This window comes from Pelobates fuscus, chromosome 3 (genome assembly GCF_036172605.1).
Source record: "Pelobates fuscus isolate aPelFus1 chromosome 3, aPelFus1.pri, whole genome shotgun sequence".
NCBI lineage: Eukaryota > Metazoa > Chordata > Amphibia > Anura > Pelobatidae > Pelobates > Pelobates fuscus.
In genome coordinates this window covers 378,056,789-378,081,294 of record NC_086319.1, presented here as the reverse complement: position 1 = coordinate 378,081,294, position 24,506 = coordinate 378,056,789, and the positions used below count along the sequence as shown (strand labels likewise).

General features: G+C 44.7%; 1 protein-coding gene across 1 annotated transcript in view; it reads left to right on the top strand.

Annotated features, from left to right (window-relative positions):
* The window catches only part of LOC134603488 (potassium channel subfamily T member 2-like), a 152,850-nt gene extending 133,002 nt beyond the window's left edge, over positions 1–19,848 (top strand). The window contains exons 22-29 of the mRNA XM_063449492.1: positions 5,097–5,231; positions 6,115–6,226; positions 6,848–6,949; positions 8,165–8,248; positions 16,071–16,199; positions 16,444–16,753; positions 17,243–17,327; positions 18,240–19,848. Coding sequence (XP_063305562.1) covers positions 5,097–5,231; positions 6,115–6,226; positions 6,848–6,949; positions 8,165–8,248; positions 16,071–16,199; positions 16,444–16,753; positions 17,243–17,327; positions 18,240–18,351 — 1,069 coding nt within the window. The 3' untranslated portion in view covers positions 18,352–19,848. The remainder of the gene's footprint in view (positions 1–5,096; positions 5,232–6,114; positions 6,227–6,847; positions 6,950–8,164; positions 8,249–16,070; positions 16,200–16,443; positions 16,754–17,242; positions 17,328–18,239) is intronic.
* Positions 19,849–24,506: the final 4,658 nt, after the last annotated feature.

Here is a 24,506-nt window from a genome sequence, read left to right as displayed (position 1 = left end):
GAAAGAAGGAACTTGTGTAGCAAAATCCACCTGGCTGTCCAGCATATTCCCCGCTCATTGGTTTCCCCATAGACTTTCGTGTGAATTAAAACGTTCGTCTAATTCTTCCCATAAACTGTACTGAAATACTTCATTCACCATACGAACACAAACTACCGAACACCGGACCACCTTGATGCATAAGTGTGACTTCAATTAATCTCCCAATTAGTTTTTATTACCTCTTGTGGGAAACTCACGAACACTTTAAGTCCCTGGGTGGCCGCCATTTCGGGAGTTTGACACGTGGCGGCGGCCATCTTAAACTCCCGAACAGCGGTGTTTTGCCGTCGAGTGTCTGGAACTAAAATCGGACACTCGACTAAGCAAACACCTCCAGACCCCCATAGATTCGTGCTAAAACAACTGAACGGCCTCGGTAGAAAGACTCTCTCACACTAAGGGATTTATGCGAATACAAGATCAAGACCGGCCAGGGGGGGGGCACGCACGCACGCAAGCACAGCTCCTGCTCTACACAAGCTTTAACCCTACGAAACAACACAAATAAGCCCAGAACAGCGATCAAATGAGCTACCAACGGGTATACGAAGTTAAACTGAGCAGTTTGATACCACAAACAAAGCAATCCAAGCCGGTTTGCCAGGATTCGCATCTGAGGCCTAAGACGGACTGCAGCCTGATCGCTGGGAGAAGCGGCTGCTCTCCCAGCGCAGGGTAGGCACCGCAAAGCAGCTCTCCTGTTCCCCTGCTGCCCCCCCTATGGACCGGCGGGGGATATCCCGGTCCCCCGCAGGTGACTCAGACTTACCCACCACAGGGAGATCTGCAGTCCGGCGGCAAAACGCGCGTGGCGTCACAAGCCACAGAGGACCCAGAGCTCCAGCAATGGAGGCAGAATTTTGAAGCCCAGTTTAACCAACCATGCAGGGCGTTCTGGAAGCGACTACAGAGTAAACCCTCCTCCCGAACCCCGCATGAAAAGCAGGGGCACGCACCTGATGCTGCACGCCGTATCCGCCCCGAAATCGGGACCAACACAGAGGTATACCCGCTTCGCCACCCAAACACCCAGAGGGCTCCCCGCAAGCCGCAGGATTCTAAAACCCAGGTACATGTTGGGCAGGGCACGAGCACATGGCCTCCTACAAAGCAACACAACTTAAAGCTGAGGACAATGGTGAAACGGAGGAAGGCAGCCGGACACAGCCAACTCCAGAGCTCCCACTACAGACCTGCCTGTGGCCCTCCAGAGCAAGCAAAGGCCGCAAGGAGTGACCCAAACGACCACCCACTCAAAAGGGACACTCACCAAGCATCCAAACCCTCTAGAGAAGAAAAGAAAGGGAACAGGAGAAGAACCCGGCCTGCCCCGCATTTGCGCCCTCACCTGACAGCTGCCCGAGACTGTACTTGCAGAGCCTTCAACGAACAGAGCAGAGGTAACAGCACAGGGGCCCTGATGATGGAGTGGGGCCGGCGGAGTGGCCGACACGGCACCACAGCCCGAGCTCTAGGAACTGCAAGACCACGGCACCCGCAGCGGGCAACCCGGCAGAAACCTCAAAGCCTGGGCCCTGAGGTGACAAGACACAGGGATTAACAAAGAAAAAGACTCACCCCCAAAGTCTGCACGCGGCGTGGGTTGACGTCCATTAAAGGACGCTATGATATCTGGTACCAGAGACTTATAGCAAAGCTAACATAGTCATAACCATAAGAACCCTGATCTAGCATGTAGATAATTAACTTTACCACTGTGTACCTATAATAAAACCCATTTATGCTGTAGCTTCTTAACTGTTAGGCAATAGCTTCTTAAGCGCAGCCTGTATACTCAGTACAGTATAAAACTTTAAGCAATATGTTTATAAATCTTAACAAGCTTTTAATCCTGTTATTACTGCTACTCGTTGAAACACAGCAATGTAAGCTTTTACAGTACTTGCAGGATAGTAATCCTAAACATAGATGGTACTAATTACTGAACTTCACCTGCATAAAGCAGATACGAGCTTAGCCTGTAACGAATACTTTACTTAATCATAAAAATGTGCATTAATCCTAGCTGCCATGTTGACACTATATTATGTCTGATGTTATAGCTTGTCGCTGCTGTCAGGGCAGAGCAAGCTTGCTTTGTAACCTTCTGCACAATTTAAAATAAAGAATAAAAAAAAAAAAGAGACCGACCGCAAGGCCAAAACGTATGGAACTATTTTCGGCTACTGTTGCCTGTGCGGTCGGTCAAAACTTTAAACCTCCATAACTCCTGAACCCCTGTTCCGATCTGGGTGATTTTTGAATATGTTGCTCACCCAGATCAGGGCTATCAGGGGATTTAAGGGTGTACCCTATGTATTTGGGGTACATCTAAAACTCGGGGAGAAGTGTGTACTTGCTAATTATGTTAAACGCTTATCTGAGGGGAGGAGAATTGTGGGTGGTTACTGTAATATTATTAGTTACTGTACTAATTATTGTGGGTGTCTCCCTTGCACGGGAGCATTGCATAAAAGCAGGGGTTGTGTGATTAAAGGTCAGTTCTGCTCCTGATACTGTGTGTTGCCCAGTTATTGGGAAAGGTGATGGGATATTCTTGGATTATATCACTGATTGTGCCTGCTACTCTATTGGATTTACTACTTGTTCCTGAGCCATTCTAGGATACCAGCGGAAATAGGCTGTGGGAGACCAGCTCTCCGCTACAACTTGTTTAGTGAATTTAATAATTAAAACATTTCAGGCAGTGTGCATGGGTCTGACAGATAGCAGTACATGGTATACGTGGTTATGACAGATAGCTGTGTGTGGTTCTGACTGATAGCTGTGTGCGGTTCTGACTGATAGCTGTGTGCGGTTCTGACTGATAGCTGTGTGCGGTTCTGACTGATAGCTGTGTGTGGTTCTGACAGATAGCTGTGTGTGGTTCTGACAGATAGCTGTTTGTGATTATGGCAGATAGCATTGTGTGATTATGGCAGATAGCATTGTGTGATTATGACAGATAGCAGTGTGTGTTTCTGACAGATAGCAGTGTGTGTTTCTGACAGATAGCAGTGTGTGCTTATGACAGATAGCAATGTGTGATTATGACAGATAGCTGTTTGTGATTATGACAGATAGCTGTGTGTGATTATGACAGATAGCTGTGTGTGGTTCTGACAGATAGCATTGTGTGTTTCTGACAGATAGCTGTGTGTGTTTATGACAGATAGCTGTGTGTGTTTCTGACAGATAGCTGTGTGTGGTTCTGACAGATAGCTGTGTGTGTTTATGACAGATAGCTGTGTGTGTTTCTGACAGATAGCTGTGTGCGGTTCTGACAGATAGCTGTGTGTGGTTCTCACAGATAGCATTGTGTGTTTCTGACAGATAGCTGTGTGTGTTTATGACAGATAGTTGTGTGTGTTTCTGACAGATAGCTGTGTGTGTTTCTGACAGATAGCTGTGTGCGGTTCTGACAGATAGCTGTGTGTGGTTCTCACAGATAGCATTGTGTGTTTCTGACAGATAGCTGTGTGTGGTTCTCACAGATAGCTGTGTGCGGTTCTGACAGATAGCTGTGTGCGGTTCTCACAGCTGTGTGCGGTTCTGACAGATAGCTGTGTGTGGTTCTCACAGATAGCATTGTGTGTTTCTGACAGATAGTTGTGTGTGTTTCTGACAGATAACTGTGTGTGTTTATGACAGATAGCTGTGTGTGTTTCTGACAGATAGCTGTGTGTGTTTATGACAGATAGCTGTGTGTGTTTCTGACAGATAGCTGTGTGCGGTTCTGACAGATAGCTGTGTGTGTTTATGACAGATAGCTGTGTGCGATTCTGACAGATAGCTGTGTGTGTTTATGACAGATAGCTGTGTGTGTTTATGACAGATAGCTGTGTGCGGTTCTGACAGATAGCTGTGTGCGGTTCTGACAGATAGCTGTGTGTGTTTCTCACAGATAGCTGTGTGCGGTTCTGACAGATAGCTGTGTGCGGTTCTCACAGATAGCTGTGTGCGGTTCTCACAGATAGCTGTGTGCGGTTCTGACAGATAGCTGTGTGTGTTTATGACAGATAGCTGTGTGCGGTTCTCACAGATAGCTGTGTGTGGTTCTCACAGATAGCTGTGTGCGGTTCTGACAGATAGCTGTGTGCGGTTCTGACAGATAGCTGTGTGCGTTTCTGACAGATAGCTGTGTGCGGTTCTGACAGATAGCTGTGTGCGGTTCTCACAGATAGCATTGTGTGTTTCTGACAGATAGTTGTGTGTGTTTCTGACAGATAGCTGTGTGTGTTTATGACAGATAGCTGTGTGTGTTTATGACAGATAGCTGTGTGTGTTTATGACAGATAGCTGTGTGCGGTTCTGACAGATAGCTGTGTGCGGTTCTGACAGATAGCTGTGTGCGGTTCTGACAGATAGCTGTGTGTGTTTATGACAGATAGCTGTGTGTGTTTATGACAGATAGCTGTGTGTGTTTCTGACAGATAGCTGTGTGCGGTTCTGACAGATAGCTGTGTGCGGTTCTGACAGATAGCTGTGTGCGGTTCTGACAGATAGCTGTGTGCGTTTCTCACAGATAGCTGTGTGCGGTTCTGACAGATAGCTGTGTGCGGTTCTGACAGATAGCTGTGTGCGGTTCTGACAGATAGCTGTGTGCGGTTCTGACAGATAGCTGTGTGTGGTTGTCACAGATAGCTGTGTGTGGTTCTGACAGATAGCTGTGTGCGGTTCTGACAGATAGCTGTGTGCGTTTCTGACAGATAGCTGTGTGTGTTTCTGACAGATAGCTGTGTGCGGTTCTGACAGATAGCTGTGTGCGGTTCTGACAGATAGCTGTGTGTGGTTCTCACAGATAGCTGTGTGTGGTTCTGACAGATAGCTGTGTGTGTTTCTCACAGATAGCTGTGTGTGTTTCTCACAGATAGCTGTGTGTGTTTCTCACAGACAGCTGTGTGCGTTTCTCACAGACAGCTGTGTGCGGTTCTGACAGATAGCTGTGTGCGGTTCTGACAGATAGCTGTGTGCGGTTCTGACAGATAGCTGTGTGTGATTATGGTAGAGAGCTGTGTATATGATCACTTAGCTCTGCTCCCTTTTTCCCCCAGCCTAGATGACATGCTACGTTGTGGGGTGAGCTATGCCGCTCACATGGTGGTTGTGGGAGAAGAGAGCTCTATGATAGCAGAGGAAGATTACATGGCGGATGCAAGAACCATTGTGAATGTCCAGACACTCTTTAGGTACAGCTCACTGTGCTGCTTTTTACACTATTGAACCTCATTCAACGCCATCAGACTTAACCCTTTAAACATATCACTGAGCTCTCAAAGGTGACAGACCCTTTAACCCAGGCTTCCCCAAACTCCAGCCCTCCAGATGTTGATGGACTACAACTCCCAGAATGCTTGGAATGCATCTTTAGGGATCCAGTTCAGCAACACCTGGGGGATTACTAACTGAGAAGTCAGCTTTATCCCATTAAACATGTCATTGGGTCATTGTGTTCCCCTATGGCACCGACCATTTAACAGATTAAAGAGACACTATAGACATCATTAGCTTAATGAAGCAGTTGTGGTGTATACATCATGCCCCTCCAGTCTCACTGCTCAATTCTCTGCAATTTAGAAGTTAAACCACTTTTGTTTCTATTTATGCAGCCCTAGCCACACCTCCCCTGACTGTGACTCTCGCAGCCTGCATGGAATTAATTGTTTCATTTTCAATCAGATGTCAACTTACTTTAGAAGTTTGATCTCCTGTTCTGTAAATTGAACTTAAATTACACACAGGAGACTTCTGCAGGGTCTAGCAAGCTATTACAGAGCAGGAAAAAATTAATTCTAAATTAAACTAAATTTGCAATAAAGGGAGTGTAAATATTAGACGACTCTTTTCAGGAAGTGTTTAGGTAGGCTGTGTAGGTCTCATGCAGGGAGGTGTGACTAGGGATTTCACCATAGTTGCTTTGGTGACTATAGTGTACTTTTAAACATGGCAATGCTACCTTTTTGCCATCGTGATGTATGTACCAAGCTGCATGTAGTTAAACATCTCCATTATAGCCTAACTAACCCTTGGATTGTATAAAAATCTGATTGACTCTGCGCCGGTCCTCTCTAGGCTATTCCCAGGACTGAACATTATTACAGAACTAACACATCCTGCGAATATGAGGTTCATGCAGTTTAAAGCAAAGGATAAATATTCAGTTGTTCTCTCTAAACTGGAGAAGGTAAGTGCAATAAGTATGAATCTTTTTCTGTCTGTTCTGGCTGTCTATGTCCATCTCCAAACACTTAGTGAATACAGTACAAAACACAGGTCATGCTTGCTTTTATTGGTTGATATGGATACAGTATCACATTGAGAACTGTACACTGTGGCATTTTTGTGGCATTTAATGAAGGTCTTAACCATTCTCTCCCAGTAGTGCATAAGCCCTGTTTGCTATGCTCATTTGTCGTCTGTCTGTCTGTCTGAAATCTGTCGCTGTCAGTTTCTTTGTCTATATCTGTTTTCTTGTCTATCTCCCTCTCTCTTTTCCTCCTATGTCTGTCTGTATATATATCTCTCTCCTTCCACCCAAATATCCCACTTTCTGCATGTCTTTGCCCATGTCTATCTATTGGTGTCTCCCTCTGTCTCTGCTTGTGTCTATCTATTGGTGTCTCCCTCTGTCTCTGCTTGTGTCTGTCTATTGGTGTCTCCCTCTGTCTCTGCTTGTGTCTATCTATATTGGTGTCTCCCTTTGTCTCTGCTTGTGTCTGTCTATTGGTGTCTCCCTCTGTCTCTGCCTGTATATTTGTTTGTCTATCTCTGTCTATCTCTCTGTTAAAGCTCTGTCCTCTCACAGAGGGAACGTGAGCGAGGTTCTAACCTGGTCTTCATGTTCAGATTGCCCTTTGCTGCTGGAAAAGTATTCAGCGTCAGCATGTTGGACACTCTTCTATACCAGGTAACATACAAACTGGTGATACAATGGATATAGCACTGCTATAACTATGTACCGTCCTCACATAGCTCATTGTATTATTACTCTTTATTCTCCTAGTATTACCCCATATAGATCCCAGTATTTCTCTATATTTCTCTTACTATTACACTATATAACCTCTCCCTATAACTCCTCCTATTACTCCATATAACCTCTCCCTATAACTCCTCCTATTACTCCATATAAGCTCTCTCTATAACTCCTCCTATTACTCCATATAACCTCTCCCTATAACTCCTCCTATTACTCCATATAACCTCTCCCTATAACTCCTCCTATTACTCCATATAAGCTCTCTCTATAACTCCTCATATTACTCCATATAGCCTCTCCCTATAACTCTTCCTATTACTCCATATAACCTCTCTCAATAACTCCTCCTATTACTCCATATAACCTCTCTCTATAACTCCTCCTATTACTCCATATAACCTCTCCCTAAAGCTCCTCCTATAACTCTATATAACCTCTCCCTATAACTCCTCCTATTACTCCATATAACCTCTCCCTATAACTCATCCTATTACTCCATATAACCTCTCTCTATAACTCCTCCTATTACTCCATATATAACCTCTCTCTATAACTCCTCCTTTTACTCCATATAACCTCTCCCTATAACTCCTCTTATTACTCCATATAACCTCTCCCTATAGCTCCTCCTATAACTCCATATAACCTCTCCCTATAACTCCTCCTATTACTCCATATAACCTCTCCCTATAACTCCTCCTATTACTCCATATAACCTCTCTCTATAACTCCTCCTATTACTCGATATATAACCTCTCTATAACTCCTCCTATTACTCCATATATAACCTCTCTCTATAACTCCTCCTATTACTCCATATAACCTCTCCCTATAACTCCTCCTATTACTCCATATAACCTCTCCCTATAACTCCTCCTATTACTCCATATAATCTCTCTCTATAACTCCTCCTATTACTCCATATAATCTCTCTATAACTCCTCCTATTACTCCATATAACCTCTCCCTATAACTCCTCCTATTACTCCATATAACCTCTCCCTATAACTCCTTCTATTATTCCATATAAACTCTCCCTATAACTCCCCCTATTACCCTGTATAACCTCTCCCTGATGATAATTATTTTTATTGCCCTGTGTAACTCTTTCTGATGATAACTCTCTCCTCTTACATGACACAGTCCTTTGTTAAGGATTACATGATCTCCATCACCCGTCTCTTGCTGGGCCTCGATTCAATGCCTGGTTCTGGATTCCTCTGTGCTGTAAGTTCTCCATTTTCCATCCTTGTTTCCGATCTCTCTTTCTAAAACATTTTGCTGTTAAGATTCTGGAGAGAACAGGCTCATCTTTTGCGGGTGTTACATGAACATAGATTATGCAATTTAATATCTCTAAACTTTGTAGACCAACCAGTATGCGGTAACGAGATGGAATGAGATTATCACCCAATCCTGGACCCCCCATTGTTTTCAATTGCAGAGCTGTGCAATACCCATAAATCTCAGCTGAGCAAGCAAAGCTGGAGACTGGCTTTTATTAGCTTATCGAATAGCTACATTTATGGCTTACCATGAATTAACGAGTTTCAATATTTCATGTCCTGAGCAACTAGCCAGGCCTAAAAGTCAATTGCCACTAGTTTCTGTTTAGGTGACCGGATCCCACTGCAACGGTTAAAAAAGGTAGTTTACTTACCTTTTTTTCCTCTTTAAACACGGTCCTTCGGTGAAGCTCTGCCTCTTTGGCTGAGATTGATGATCTCAGCCAATCCCATGCTGTCCCATAGGAAAGCATTGGGTGGCTTGTGCCTATCAGATGGTCTCTCTAAAAGCATCTTATAGAAATTGTTTTACTCCGTTATTTTGCAAAAGCGTCTCTAATGGCTATCAGTATGACAGCCACTAGAGGCAGGTTAGCCCTGCATGAAAACATTGCTGTTTATTGAGATCAAGTGATGTGGGAGCCTATAGTGTCCCTTTAACCTCACTTTTTATGGCCTCAGTTATCAGCCTTGCATCACTGTTACAGTAACCCTTTGCTTTCAGGCAGCACTGATTGATAGGCCTAGATTTCTACTTGCCAGTACTGAATCTCAACTTAGCTTTGTCTACTGTGAGAGTGGAAATTTAGAAACCCCTGAATTAAGCTGTTTTATAGATCTGCAGTACAATCGCTCTTGGAAATCTCTGAGCGCACACACAAAACGTAGTTTGGATTAGCACGGACAGGGGGACGCTTAGCAGTAAGGGACATCACAAGGGTGACGACGGACAAGGCTGCCCCCTGTCACATAACCTAAGTAAGGGGTTTGGTTTAACAGTTTTTTCTGAGCCTCTTTAATACATATCTCCATTGGGGTTATAAAGTAAGAGTGATTTGGGAAAATAGTTCTAAAAATGGAACAATCACCATGGAAACCACTGGAACATTCTTGCTGATTATTTCACTTTTAAATAATGCATTACCCCGATATATCATTATAAAACAGACTTAGCACTCACACATTTAGAACCCTTCGCAATACCAACAGGTTTTTTTTTTGTGTGTGTGTTACAATTGATTGCTCGAACAGTTAAATGTTTACTGGCAGATAATTGCATGTTATCAATTAAGGGATACAGCAGGTTGGAGGGTTTTATTGCAGTAAACATATTGGTGCTAAATCTATAGTCTTTGCGGTATGCACAGTAAACGGCAGACACGGTTAATTGACTGGAACAATAAATGAATAAATAAAAAGTGTTCTTATTGATTTCAGGATGATTATCCTCAAATTAATAACAGCCCACGCCTAAAACACAGCGAGCAATGCCCGTGCATTTAAGCACTTTAGAAACAAATTGCTATGAAATTTCATTCTACCTCCACAATCTGGCCCCTAAAGACTCCATACAGACCCTGTATAGATCTTTAATTTAGCGTGATATTACATTTTGACAGAGGATTTTGACAAAGGCTTGTTTGTTATGATGACATTTTTTCCATCATTGAACTTTAAGGGTTAAATAACACAATCTCATTCTCAGCAAATTGTTTCCACCTAGTGGCCAAATCGCATACTGCAATGATTTCCTTTCAGGGTAATTTGGCAAGATGAGAATTGCAATTGAATTCAAACAGATTTTCAAATTTAAGGACAAAGTAGCCGAACTGCAATCACAGATGAGTAGGAGCATATTTCCAGTTCGGCTACTTAGTCCTTAAATTTTAATTCACTTTGAATACTCCACAATTCGTCCTTTAGCAAACAACTCTGCATGTGACAAAAATGAGGCAAAAAGTGCTTCAAGAGCTGTGAATATAAATCCTAAACAATCAATCAATGGCAAAGGGACAAAAAGTATATACGGACAAAAAATTAAACTGAACCTAGACTAAGTGTTCGGTATATACAGTAAAGTGAAACATTTATCAACTCAATAATATTCCAGACCACCGTCCATTCAGTGTTAATTATCCAAGCATTATTTATATTTGTAAATATAATTTACTGAATGTGTGATATGATGTGATATAAACAGTTGCTTTTTTTGTGTTGTGTGTGCGTGAGTAATTTTGAGGTTTCCTTTGTCCCATAGCTTCCTCCTGTCTGTGTCACCCTGTGCTGGGAGGGACATACTCCATGTCCCATAGCTTCCTCCTGTCTGTGTCACACTGTGCTGGGAGGGACATACTCCATGTCCCATAGCTCCCTCCTGTCTGTGTCACACTGTGCTGGGAGGGACAGACTCCATGTCCCATAGCTTTCTCCTGTCTGTGTCACCCTGTGCTGGGAGGGACAGACTCCATATCCCATAGCTCCCTCCTGTCTGTGTAACCCTGTGCTGGGAGGGACAGACTCCATGTCCCATAGCTCCCTCCTGTCCGTATCACCCTGTGCTGGGAAGGACAGACTCCATGTCCCATAGCTCCCTCCTGTCTGAGTCACCCTGTGCTGGGAGGGACAGACTCCATGTCCCATAGCTCCCTCCTGTCTGAGTCACCCTGTGCTGGGAGGGACAGACTCCATGTCCCATAGCTCCCTCCTGTCTGTGTCACCCTGTGCTGGGAGGGACAGACTCCATGTCCCATAGCTCCCTCCTGTCTGTGTCACCCTGTGCTGGGAGGGACAGACTCCATGTCCCATAGCTTCCTCCTGTCTGAGTCACCCTGTGCTGAGAGGGACAGACTCCATGTCACATAGCTCCCTCCTGTCTGTGTCACCCTGTGCTGGGAGGGACAGACTCCATGTCCCATAGCTCCCTCCTGTCTGTGTCACCCTGTGCTGGGAGGGACAGACTCCATGTCCCATAGCTACCTCCTGTCTGTGTCACCCTGTGCTGGGAGGGACAGACTCCATGTCCCATAGCTCCCTCCTGTCTGTGACACCCTGTGCTGGGAGGGACAGACTCCATGTCCCATAGCTTCCTCCTGTCTGTGTCACCCTGTGCTGGGAGGGACAGACTCCATATCCCATAGCTCCCTCCTGTCTGTGTAACCCTGTGCTGGGAGGGACAGACTCCATGTCCCATAGCTCCCTCCTGTCTGTATCACCCTGTGCTGGGAAGGACAGACTCCATGTCCCATAGCTTCCTCCTGTCCGAGTCACCCTGTGCTGGGAGGGACAGACTCCATGTCCCATAGCTCCCTCCTGTCTGAGTCACCCTGTGCTGGGAGGGACAGACTCCATGTCTCATAGCTCCCTCCTGTCTGTGTCACCCTGTGCTGGGAGGGACAGACTCCATGTCCCACAGCTCCCTCCTGTCTGTGTCACCCTGTGCTGGGAGGGACAGACTCCATGTCCCATAGCTTCCTCCTGTCTGAGTCACCCTGTGCTGGGAGGGACAGACTCCATGTCCCATAGCTCCCTCCTGTCTGTGTCACCCTGTGCTGGGAGGGACAGACTCCATGTCCCATAGCTCCCTCCTGTCTGTGTCACCCTGTGCTGGGAGGGACAGACTCCATGTCCCATAGCTCCCTCCTGTCTGTGTCACCCTGTGCTGGGAGGGACAGACTCCATGTCCCATAGCTCCCTCCTGTCTGTGTCACCCTGTGCTGGGAGGGACAGACTCCATGTCCCATAGCTCCCTCCTGTCTTTGTCACCCAGTGCTGGGAGGGACAGACTCCATGTCCCATAGCTCCCTCCTGTCTGTGACACCCTGTGCTGGGAGGGACAGACTCCATGTCCCATAGCTTCCTCCTGTCTGTAAAACCCTGTGCTGGGAGGGACAGACTCCATGTCCCATAGCTCCCTCCTGTCTGTATCACCCTGTGCCATTGGCGGATCCAGGGGGGGGCAACGGGGCAATTGCCCCCCCCCCCCGAGATTCCCCCCTGCCGGCTAGTGCAGGGCTGGCATTGCCCAAGTGCCAGCCCTGCAATGTGCCTGCGGATCGGGGAGAGTGATCTCTGATCTCCCTCCCCGGTCCGCAGGCACTGTGCTGACAGCCGGCAGGGGAGGGAGGGAGAGAGGACCCGGGAGCTGTTACCAGCAGCTCCTCCGGGTCCTCCTCTCGCGAGATTTGGAGCGTTGCCACGGTTACCACGGCAACGCTCCAAATCTCGCGAGAGTGAACTCTAGCCCTGGAGCGCGGGCTAGAGTTCACTGGGACCACCAGGGATTCCCCACTGGGACCACCAGGGATCCAGAAATGTCCCCCCTCCTCCTCAATAAAGGTAAGAAGGGAGGGGGGACATAAATATATTTTATTAAATACATTTTTTGTTTTTTTTATTAAAAAAGCCCCCCTTCCCTCCTCCCCTCCCCCCCCCATACACACTGCCCCACATACACGGCCCCATACACACACTACACACACTGCCCCCATACACACACTATACACACACTACACACACTGCCCCCATACACACACTGCCCCCATACACACACTATACACACACTACACACACTGCCCCCATACACACACTGCCCCCATACACACACTGCCCCCATACACACACTATACACACACTACACACACTGCCCCCATACACACACTGCCCCCATACACACACTGCCCCCATACACACACTGCCCCCATACACACTGCCCCCATACACACACTGCCCCCATACACACACTGCCCCCATACACACACTGCCCCCATACACACACTGCCCCCATACACACACTGACCCCATACACACACCCCATACAAACACTGCCCCCTTACACACAGTGCCCCCATACCCACACTGACCCCATACACACACCCCATACAAACACTGCCCCCTTACACACACTGACCCCATACACACACTGACCCCATACACACACCCCATACAAACACTGACCCCTTACACACACTGCCCCCATACACACACTGACCCCATACAGACACTACACACACTGACCCCATACACACACTGACCCCATACACACTGACCCCATACACACACTGACCCCATACACACACTGTCCCCATACACACACTGTCCCCATACACACACTGTCCCCATACACACACTGTCCCCATACACACACTGCCCCACAAACACTGCCCCATACACACTACACACACTTCCCCCTTACACACACTGACCCACAAACACTGCCCCACATACAAACACTACACACACTGACCCCATACACACACTGTCCACATACAAACACTGCCCCCATACACACACTGCCCCCACATACACTGCCCCCATACACACACTGCCCCACAAACACTGTCCCCATACAACACTGTCCCACAAACACTGTCCCCATACAACACTGTCCCACAAACACTGTCCCCATACACATACTGCCCCGCACACTGCACACCCATACACACACAGTGCCCTACACAAACTGCTGCCCCCATACACACATTCCCCAAACACACACACACACGACCCCCCCATACACACACTGCCCCACACATACATACAGTGCCCCCATACACACACTGTCACCCTTACGCACTCACACTCACTTCACCGCTCACACACACACTGCACCTTTCACACACACTTCACCCCTAACACACACCACTTCTCCTATGCCCTATATCCCAGCAGACCCCAGGTAAGTTGTCAAACTGTTCTTAAACGGTATGACTACTTACTCTGGGGTGGGATCCTGGCACTACTGGCATTACTACACTGAGCTGTAGTGGTTATTGTGCCAGGATTATTATTTTTAAATAATCTACAAGTGCCCCTCCCGAGATCAGGCTCTGGATCCGCCACTGCCCTGTGCTGGGAGGGACAGACTCCATGTTCCATAGCTCCCACCTGTCTGTGTCACCCTGTGCTGGGAGGGACAGACTCCATGTCCCATAGCTCCCTCGTGTCTGTGTCACCCTGTGGTGGGAGGGACAGACTCCATGTCCCATAGCTCCCTCCTGTCTGATTCACTTTGTGCTGGGAGGGACAGACTCCATGTCCCATAGCTCCCTCCCGTCTGTGTCACCCTGTGCTGGGAGGGACAGACTCCATGACCCATAGCTCCCTCCTGTCTGTGTCAACTTGTGCTGGGAGGGACAGACTCCATGTCCCACAGCTCCCTCCTGTCTGTGTCACCCTGTGATGGGAGGGACAGACTCCATGACCCATAGCTCCCTCCTGTCTGTGTCACCCTGTGCTGGGAGGGACAGACTCCATGTCCCATAGTTCCCTCCAGTCTGTGTCACCCCGTGCTGGGAGGGACAGACTACATGCCCCACAGCTCCCTCCTGTTGGTGTCACCCTGTGCTGGGAGGGACAGACTCCATATCCCATAGCTCCCTCCTGTCTGTGTCACCCTGTGCTGGGAGGGACAGACTCCATGTCCCATAGCTCCCTCCTGTCTGTGTCACCCTGTGCTGGGAGGGACAGACTCCATGTCCCATAGTTCCCTCCAGTCTGTGTCACCCCGTGCTGGGAGGGACAGACTACATGCCCCACAGCTCCCTCCTGTTGGTGTCACCCTGTGCTGGGAGGGACAGACTCCATGTCCCATAGCTCTCTCCTGTCTGTGTCAGTGCTGAGAGGGACAGACTCCATGTCCCTTGGCATCCTCCTGTCTGTGTCACCCTGTGCTGGGAGGGACAGACTCCATGTCCCATAGCTCTCTCTTGTCTGTGTCAGTGCTGGGAGGGACAGACTCCATGTCCCATAGGTTCCTCCTGTCTGTGTCACCCTGTGCTGGGAGGGACAGACTCCATGTCCCATTGCTCCCTCCTGTCTGTGTCAGTGCTGGGAGGGACAGACTCCATGTCCCATTGCTCCCTCCTGTCTGTGTCAGTGCTGGGAGGGACAAACTCCATGTCCCATAGCGTCCTCCTGTCTGTGTCAGTGCCGGGAGGGACAGACTCCATATCCCATAGGTTCCTCCTGCCTGTGTCACTCTGTGCTGGGAGAGACAGACTCCATTTCCCATTGCTACCTCATTTCTGTGTCACCCTGTGCTGGGGGGGACAGACTCCATATCCCATAGCTTCCTCCTGTCTGTGTCACCCTGTGCTGGGAAGGACAGACTCCATGTCCCATAGCTCCCTCCTGTCTATGTCACCCTGTGCTGGGAGGGACAGACTCCCTGTCCCATAGCTACCTCCTGTCTGTGTCACCCTGTGCTGGGAAGGACAGACTCCATGTCCCATAGCTTCCTCCTGTCTGTGTCACCCTGTGCTGGGAGGGACAGACTCCATGTCCCATAGCTTCCTCCTGTCTGTGTCAGTGCTGGGAGGGACAGACTCCATGTTCCATAGCTCCCTCCTGCCTGTGTCACTCTGTGCTGGGAGAGACAGACTCCATTTCCCATTGCTACCTCCTTTCTGTGTCACCCTGTGCTGGGAGGGACAGACTCCATATCCCATAGCTTCCTCCTGTCTGTGTCACCCTGTGCTGGGAAGGACAGACTCCATGTCCCATAGCTCCCTCCTGTCTGTGTTACCCTGTGCTGGGAGGGACAGACTCCATGTCCCATAGTTCTCTCCTGTCTGTGTCACCCTGTGCTGGGAGGGACAGATTCCATGTCCCATAGCTTCCTTCTGTCTGTGTCACCCTGTAGCAGGAATGACAGACTCCATGACTCTTAGCTCCCTCATGTCTTTGTGACCTTGTGCTGTAATTGCGGGCATTTGAGGTAAGTTTCAGAGCCTGCATATATGTAACATATTATTTCATAATCATAGTTGCGGGTGACAGAGGAAGATCTTTGGATTCGATGTTATGGAAGGTTATATCAGAAGCTCTGCTCCACCACTGGGGATATTCCAATTGGAATTTATCGTACTGAAACGCACATGCTCCCACCTTCCGAGGTATAAACTCACCTGCTTCTAACTGTCACTTTAAATATTGTGATAGCCACAAAGCTTCCTCTTTAGTTTTTTAATGTTAAACAGCTGTTTTAAGGCTCTTTAAAATGATGAATGTTTGCTTCCTAATCCAGAAATCGGTTGTGCATTTTCATTCTCAGTCAAATTTCTATTGTCACTGTCCACCCGGTCACCTCCTCAGCCTCTCCTGTTTGAATTCTAATCCCTTTGCTTTCTCGATTCCAAGTCACAGGTCTCTATAAGTGTGGAGGATTATGAGGACACAAGGGAAACCCGTTGGGGAGACTCTTCCCACAGCCGCCCCACACATCGCAATTCTACATCTAGTGATCAATCTGAACACCCTCTCCTGCGCAGGAAAAGCATGCAGTGGGCAAGGCGGCTGAGCCGTAAGGGAGCTCGGCAACCTGGAAAATCAGCTTCCGAGAGAATCAGCCAACAGAGGATGAGTCTTTACAGACGGTCAGAGCGTCAAGAACTCAATGCTTTGGTGAAGACCAGGATGAAGCACCTGGGGCTTTCAACTGCTGAGTATAGTATGAGACCACAAGACATTTCTAACTAATGTAGGAACACATTACTAACATGTAAAATATATACTCGCCCAAAATGATTTATTACCAGGCTTTAGCATTCAATAAATTCTCTATTTTGAAACCGAACAAGTAAATTGGACGAGTAGACAGGGCTACACAAACCATAGCTCTCTAGCTGTTTTTGAACTACCTATCCCCAAAATCCTCTTTACAGAAGAAATGACAATATGGACCATCAGATACACACTACCCCTTGATCCGTGATTAGCCCACTTTTTAAATTAACCTGCCTATTGTCACCTGACAAACCATGTTCCTCCTCCATACCTACCAATCTGAGTTATAGGCAGTAATTCTATATTGTTATTTTTATTATCGACATTTATACAGCACCAACTTATTCAGCATTGCTTAATTCTACACTATGTTCTATCCGTAAAGCGTCATTTACACCCATGTGTGTGTCTTCTCTTTCTCTCTCTCTCACAGTGGACATTATGGACACCGATAATATGCTATCTTATATCCTTATAAATCCTCCTCCAGATACCAAACTGGAGCTTAATGATGTGATGTAAGTTACTACGAAGGACACATTCTGTTTTGTATTATATGTTTGTTATTTTCTTGTTGTTGTATTGATATCTCATTGTCTTGGCTTTCATGTTTCATTTCTTCTTCCCAAATGTTTTATTTTGTCCCCTTTAGTGTCTCTAAGTCTTACTTTTGTTTTGTTATCCTTGCCTTCCTCTTGAGTTCTAAGGATTTTCCTTTGTTGACCATAGTCTCTTTGAGAGTTTTTCATGGTGTCATTTTTTTTGTAAAATTACTGCCTTTCTTTTTGGATCGTATAGTCTGCTACTTGGCATCTCATTGGCTTCTTTTTCCTGGCCCTCCTTTTTGCAATTCTAACTTGAATTTTCCTTCTGAAGCGAGCTCTTGTATTCTACTGTATTTGATGCCTCATTGTTTACCTTATGACGTGCCCTTGTCATTCTCTTGTTGTCTCATTATCTTTCCCTTGTTTTCTTTGGATATGTCTCATTATCTCTTTGCCATTATAATATCTGTCTCTTGGCATATTATTTCTTCTTTGTGTTGCCTTCCCCTTATCATTATTGTCTTAAATCTTCGTTTTCTATTATTTCCTTTTTCTATTTTGCTTCATTCATTGTTTGTCATGGAAATAATTATGAGTCCTTTTTGGTTTTCAAGAATTTAGACTTTTCCATAAATATAGCACCTTGTGCAGACATCGTTTGTCGACCCCAGATGTCTGTGGGTCTTTCATTTATTTCAGTATGTTTTTATACCTTCATGTTTATGAATGCTTTATGAGTTAAGAGATTTTGATCTAGGCACCTCTCCAAGGTGTATGATGATTAAATAGATTGTTTTGCTGATGACGCCATGCTAGAGGTTATTCTAGAATATGACTTGAAATGTTGTAAGCACTTAAAATGACAGTGTTTTATTTCCCTCATAGTTACCTCATTCGCCCAGATCCTCTTACTCTGGTTTCCAATAACAACCGGAAAGCCAGTGTCACACGTTCAGAAGGCCACATTCATGATACGAAGGACAGCACTCATCTCTGAGCCCTTATCTCACAGTGGAATGGTGAAGACAAAAGGAAGGCAAGAAAGAAGCAGAGAAAGAAAAAAGGAGGGCAGTGTAAAGTAGTCCTCTCTACCAACGCACAGGGGACTGGACATTCATCACGATCCCGCTGCCCTGTCCTGACTGCACATGGGAAATAACACACTGTAGCTATTTACTGCAGACATGTGGGTGTTGATATAATTACTTCTGTCTCATTCTATGACTTATCTTGATTCTAAGATATTCTGAGCTCCCTGATTGACTTAGGGGCTTGACTCACACTCTATTGTTGTTGTTCACAAGCTACAGAAGACACTAGAACCCTGAGGTTAATACATTCTGAAAGGAGTTATTGAAGAAAGTGCTGATATTTCTACGCCCATGTTCACGTCTTAGCAGTACCAGGCTTTGAATTCCCCATGTCCAGGTCTACAAGTATTAGGCTCTGTAGTTTCATGCTGAGTATCGGAGGTCCGAGACTCCTATGGGGGAGATACCAGGCTCAGTATACAATGTAACAAGGTTTGAGAGATACCTAGCAAAGTGTCGGCTTTAAAGGTGCTGAATTTGGGGAGCCCTAGGCTCTTTATCAACCATTTCGGTTATGGTAGGCAATAGGCTTGGTTCGATGCCAGCCCTTCCCATGCCAAGTGCCACATTCCCGTTTTCAAATATTGAGGTTTCTTCCTCTGTGTTTCATTTGATATGTTCAACAGTGTCCAGCAATGATATCAAGTAATAGCGGTCTATGCTCATTATCCAGCTGTGTCTGTCAGACTTTGTGGACACTTGTTCACCTATAATTTTGCAAGACTCTGTTGTGTCCATACGTAAATACTTTGTACCGTGGTGTGCAAGCTTATATATTTGTGTCGATTTTTCTACGTTTTATTATCTGCTCTATTTTTGTTATATCATTGGTCTTTACAATGTAAAACTTTGTTTCCTGTGCCAAGATTTACATCAGTCAGGCTCTTTTTCTTTCCATCCATAGAAGAGGTAGACTCCATTAACCTATGTCCAGTCATTGCGGTGACATGTTCTTTATGTCCAGTCATTGCGGATACAGGGTTTTTATATCCAGTCATTACGGAGACAGGCTTTTTATGCCCAGTCATTGCGGTGACATGTTCTTTTTGTCCAGTCCTTGAGGTTACAAGTTCTTTAAGTCCAGTGATGGAAATAATGGGTTTTAATGGATGAAACTGTCCATTAATTTCGTACATGGATGAGCTCAAGGTATACAGAAGAAACAGTAGGTAGTACCCTTTAACATTCTGAGAGGTGCCAGGCTCGGCACCGTTGTTTCTTAATGTGCCTGGTCATATTTTTAAAGATGTCAAATTCACAATGTGTTCATTCAGTCTTACAGATACAAGTTTTTTTTATCCCTGTATCTTTGGTCCAGTCTTTATATACCTCCAATAGTGGCCCACAAAGGTGATAGTAGCACCAATATCTTTAGGGATTTTTTCACAATTGTACTTTATTGTTTCAATACCTCCAATAATGTCTAGAGATGTCAGGCTTTGTATCATCGTTTTTAGTTCTGAAAGGCACTGTGACAAGTTATAGACATATCACATTATTATTATTTCTTTGTCTGCATAAAGAGGTGCTGGGGAATGTATACTTTAGTTCAGTCCTAATGGTTCCAGGGTATCCTATTCAGGACGAGAAAAAAAACCTGTCTTTGTGAGTCAGTCAATATTTGTCTAATCTCGTAAACATAAGAAAACGATACCATTCCAGAATGATATGGTATCGATAACCACAAATTTGATGGCATTTTTTGTATTCTTGAACCATGCTTAATGGTACTCTAAATGCGCTTTTCAAAATAGTTAGGCAATTCAATAGTTATGCCATTTCTGGGTGCCTACCCGTTGCATATTCTGACCATTTTGTCTGTACATCATGTCAAAGCAATACTGCAGAATGTAAGCAAGGAATACCCATGCTCAGTTACCACATTAATAATGAAATTGGTAGGGTGAGTATTTTGGTGTCCTACAGACGTATCAGGTATATTGGTAATTTAAATTATTGTTAAAGAATGTTGATTTCTTACCATGATTAGTCTATCTTCTTGCAAATCGGTCATTCTTTACCACATCCAAGAGGTGCGTGGCACACCTATTTTGACACATGCACAGATTTTGCCAGACCTAAGATGCACTCTAGATCTGTTATCTCTTGTTGTGTTAACCTATCTTCCTTTGTTCTGCTAATGTCCTGAGTTGCCATGAACACTAGGTGTTCTGTCTGTCCATATCTATCTCTGTATTCTTCGTTTGGGCCCTGCTTTTAATTCTGCAAATGTCTAATTCTATCATGTTCCCATCCCGAGAGGATCCAGCCGTGGATACATTAGTCCCTATGTCCAGTTCTAGAGGTATTAGGTGTAAAAAGGCTGTGTATCATGTGTCCAAATCTACATGTTCTAGATTGTGCATCATATGTCCAGCATTTACTTGTGAAGGTTCCAGTGGAACCTCTGTGCAGGATTATGTGTGCTCTGATTTGTGACAATGGAATGCTGTTTTGTAAAAGCTCAGTGATGGACAACCTATTGTGTCAACAAACACTGTGATAAACAACATTCTAAATTAAATATACTGAAATATGAGTGACCTCTGCTTGCTTGTATTTGTGTCGAGTCTGTCTTTTCTATCATGTATTTGTATCTTGGCTAAGATCTATTAAGACACTCAAAAACATCCATCACACTACATCCAGCTCACAAGACATGCATCTAACAACACCCTGATCTGCTAGGTAATATTTCAAAATTCAATGAATTTACTAAGCCACGATGGAAAGTCATGATTTTATTTAAGACACAAGGGAGCATTATGCATTTCTCTTTACTGAAAATTAGCAGCAAAGATAATAACATACAAATGTAGAACAGAAAACGAAAATAAGTGACATCATATAATATCAACCAATCAGAACATTTGAGAGATTATATAAGGATTAGAACATATTCCATTGTTCTCTTTCTTTACAAATCGAAAGCAGTCTAATCCAGAAATTGTCAAAATTTGAATAATCCATGAAGATTAAATAGAACAAAATAAGATGTTCAACGACTAAGAAGTAAACTGGAATGAAGGTAAAGTATAAAGTAATGAATATGTTTAGAATACAATTCTTTAAAAAATGATTCTGTAGACCAATTTTCAGATTTCATAAGAACCTATAAACTGCATCCAAAAGAAAAAAAACGAGACATTGTGGCACCCTAAGAGGAGTGAGCACCGAAACTAGAAATGTCCACACCAGCCATATCCATTAGTTACGGTTGTGTAGGACAGAAACGGATTGCGATCCCACAGGGCCCTTGGCAGGTTACCAGTTCATATAAAGATTGTGAATGGAGCCAATCAAATTCATGGTCCCTGGTTAACCCCCGGGCTAAAGGCAGCTACCTAGGGTCGCCTTACGGTTAATCCTGCTCTGGTGGAAGATCCTGAAATTTTTTTTTATAGATTTGCATTTTAAACATAAAACAAGACAACGAGAAGGTTTATATGGAAAAGCTGGATAAAAAGAATCCAGAAGTAGTAGAAGTTATAGCGTGTCTGTAAATATTAGAACGAACACCTTCAGGTATTTAAGAGTATGCATTCAAATTTAATGCCCGAACATCAGGCACACATTTACAAGACAATTGGAATCATAACAAGTTTAGAAAGATCTCAAGTGTCTGGCCGGCAATCAAACAAAGATTAACATCCCAAATATGACCTAATAATGTTATCAAATGATTCAATGCTGTTAGATCATTTGGAAAAAAAATTTTATCTGCAGCTGTCACCATTACAATCTATGGGAATTTGTGTAGCTAAATCATTTGGTGCGTGTTTCTAACAATGTTGAATCATTTGGAAAGCTTATTAAAAGGAGTCCTGTGTTGGTATTTAACCTTAGCCGAAAAAAATATTTTTTTTTACCTTTCAATAAATGACAAATTAGACTGTTTTCCGAGTGAAATGCCATCAAAACCACCATGGCATGTTGAAATTGGCCAGATGATAACCATTGATAATTCTGTAAGTTTTGCCACATTCAAAAAGATTTCAGAAATTAAAGAAAGGCCTTCACAGGTGCCGAAATGGGTCCCAAAATCTGTTACATGCAGCAATCAGAGCACATTCTCCAAATGGTCCAAAATGATTATACCTGGTCCCTGTAGCACATGCTCCCTTGAATAAATGCAAAGTCTTATTTGAAATGACTTCGTTAAGGTCCTCTGAAATCATCCAAGCAACTAGTTGTAGAAGTTCCTGCTGTAGCAGCATGTGCGATTGTCCGACTGGATTGGTAAACATTCACAGATCTTGAGATAGAAGACTTGGGTAGTCTATTGACAGGTGTGGAAAGGCTGTAACGACTATTGTGGAGTCACAACTACTATCTTTATCTTCTATTGTCGAACATAAAGATGAGTTTAAGGAATCATTGTGCATGGAGGAAACGCATAATTAAGGATCACTATCCATTTTTGGAGGAAATCATCTATGGCTTCTACTTCTGGATCTGGTCTTCAACCGAAGAAACAAGGAAGTTGGGAATTTTAGTATTTTGGGTAAATAGATCTACAGAGAGAATCCGATAAATCTGCAATTTTAAATAAATATCTTCCTATCTAGCTTTTGATCGTGATGTAGAATTATTAAAAACTTTTATTAAACCTTTATTAAATTTTTGCACTAACTCCATTTAACTTCATTATATGACAGATTTTCCTAACAGCATTTAAAATATTAGAAAGAGAATGTATTGTATGTATTTTCTAGAAGGATATGACTAACACCGGAATTATCAAGTTCCTGTAACATGAAACAAAGTATACCATAGCTAGCCCATGAGAAACTGCTCTAATGAAATGTTCTTTCATAAAAAAGGCCCTGAACCTGACCCCAAGTCTGACATCACTAACTACCCAAAATGACGCCCTAAGCCCCCCTCCCCTGGAGTAAAGCCTCGTGCTGAGTAAGATGGCGCCTGAGCCAACTGTCCACACCCGTGTCCAAGATGACGCCACCTCTCGGTGGGAGGACACTTAGCCAGCCACTTAGTACTTGAGCCAATTAATAATATTGATGGGTGGACATTGACATAGCCACTTAACACCTAATCCAATTAATGATGTTTATTTGTTGTTATCTTGATATTCAATGATGATGCAATATTGCTCTTATAAGGGTCTGCGAGCCCGCTTTTAACCAGATGCCATTAAATTTTCTCGAAGTGCTTTTAACCTGAACTCGGTGTGTCAGTGTGAATTTACTTCTGCGTATACGCAATTTAATCATCTCAGATTAGAACAGGAACAGATAGACATTTAAACATATTTGTTTATTTTAAAATAATCTATATCAATCGTGATCTAGAAAGTGTCTGAAATTCCAGTCTGCTGTAGTGTTGGAATATATTCTGCTGTATTCTTTTTCAGACAAATCATTCAGAATTCTTTCATGAAATTTGCCAAGATTTCTGATTGAGTACCACCCAAATGTTTGATGTAATGAATCGTAAAAATGTTGTCCATACATAGAACATGCAACAATCTGCTTTGTCTTTGGTGAAACTCTGAAGTGCAAAAAATGCCACAAAGAGTTATAGACAATTGTCATGAAGAAATTGTTTGAGATATGCCATCTTCCTCCCATGGAGATATCGCCACAATGTGCTTCCCATACAAATCTGCTGGTATCTGATTCTATAATTAAGACTGGTTGTCAGTCAAATACCTCTTTCCATTCCAAGCTGTCAGGATCGGGACAGGGATCCAACACGCAGAGTACAAACAGGTACAGGATACGTATACCGGACCTTAAAATGGCCGGACTAACGTACGGAGAGTATAGAGAATGGTCAGAGACAAGCCGAGGTCGAGGGAACGAGAGGACAGGTAAGCGAAGAACAAGCCGGGTCAAGGATAACAGAGGTAAACAGAGTAAGTCAAACAAGCCGGGTCGGAACCAAAGGGATAACAGAAAATACCAGAGCACTGTGTGACTAGACAGGCTAGAACCACGACAGGGCAATGAGCAAATGGGAGAAGCAAGTTTAAATACCCTGGCTCGGAGGAAGAGACACGCCTCCGACGAGATCTGATTAGTCTCTAAAGGATTGAGTG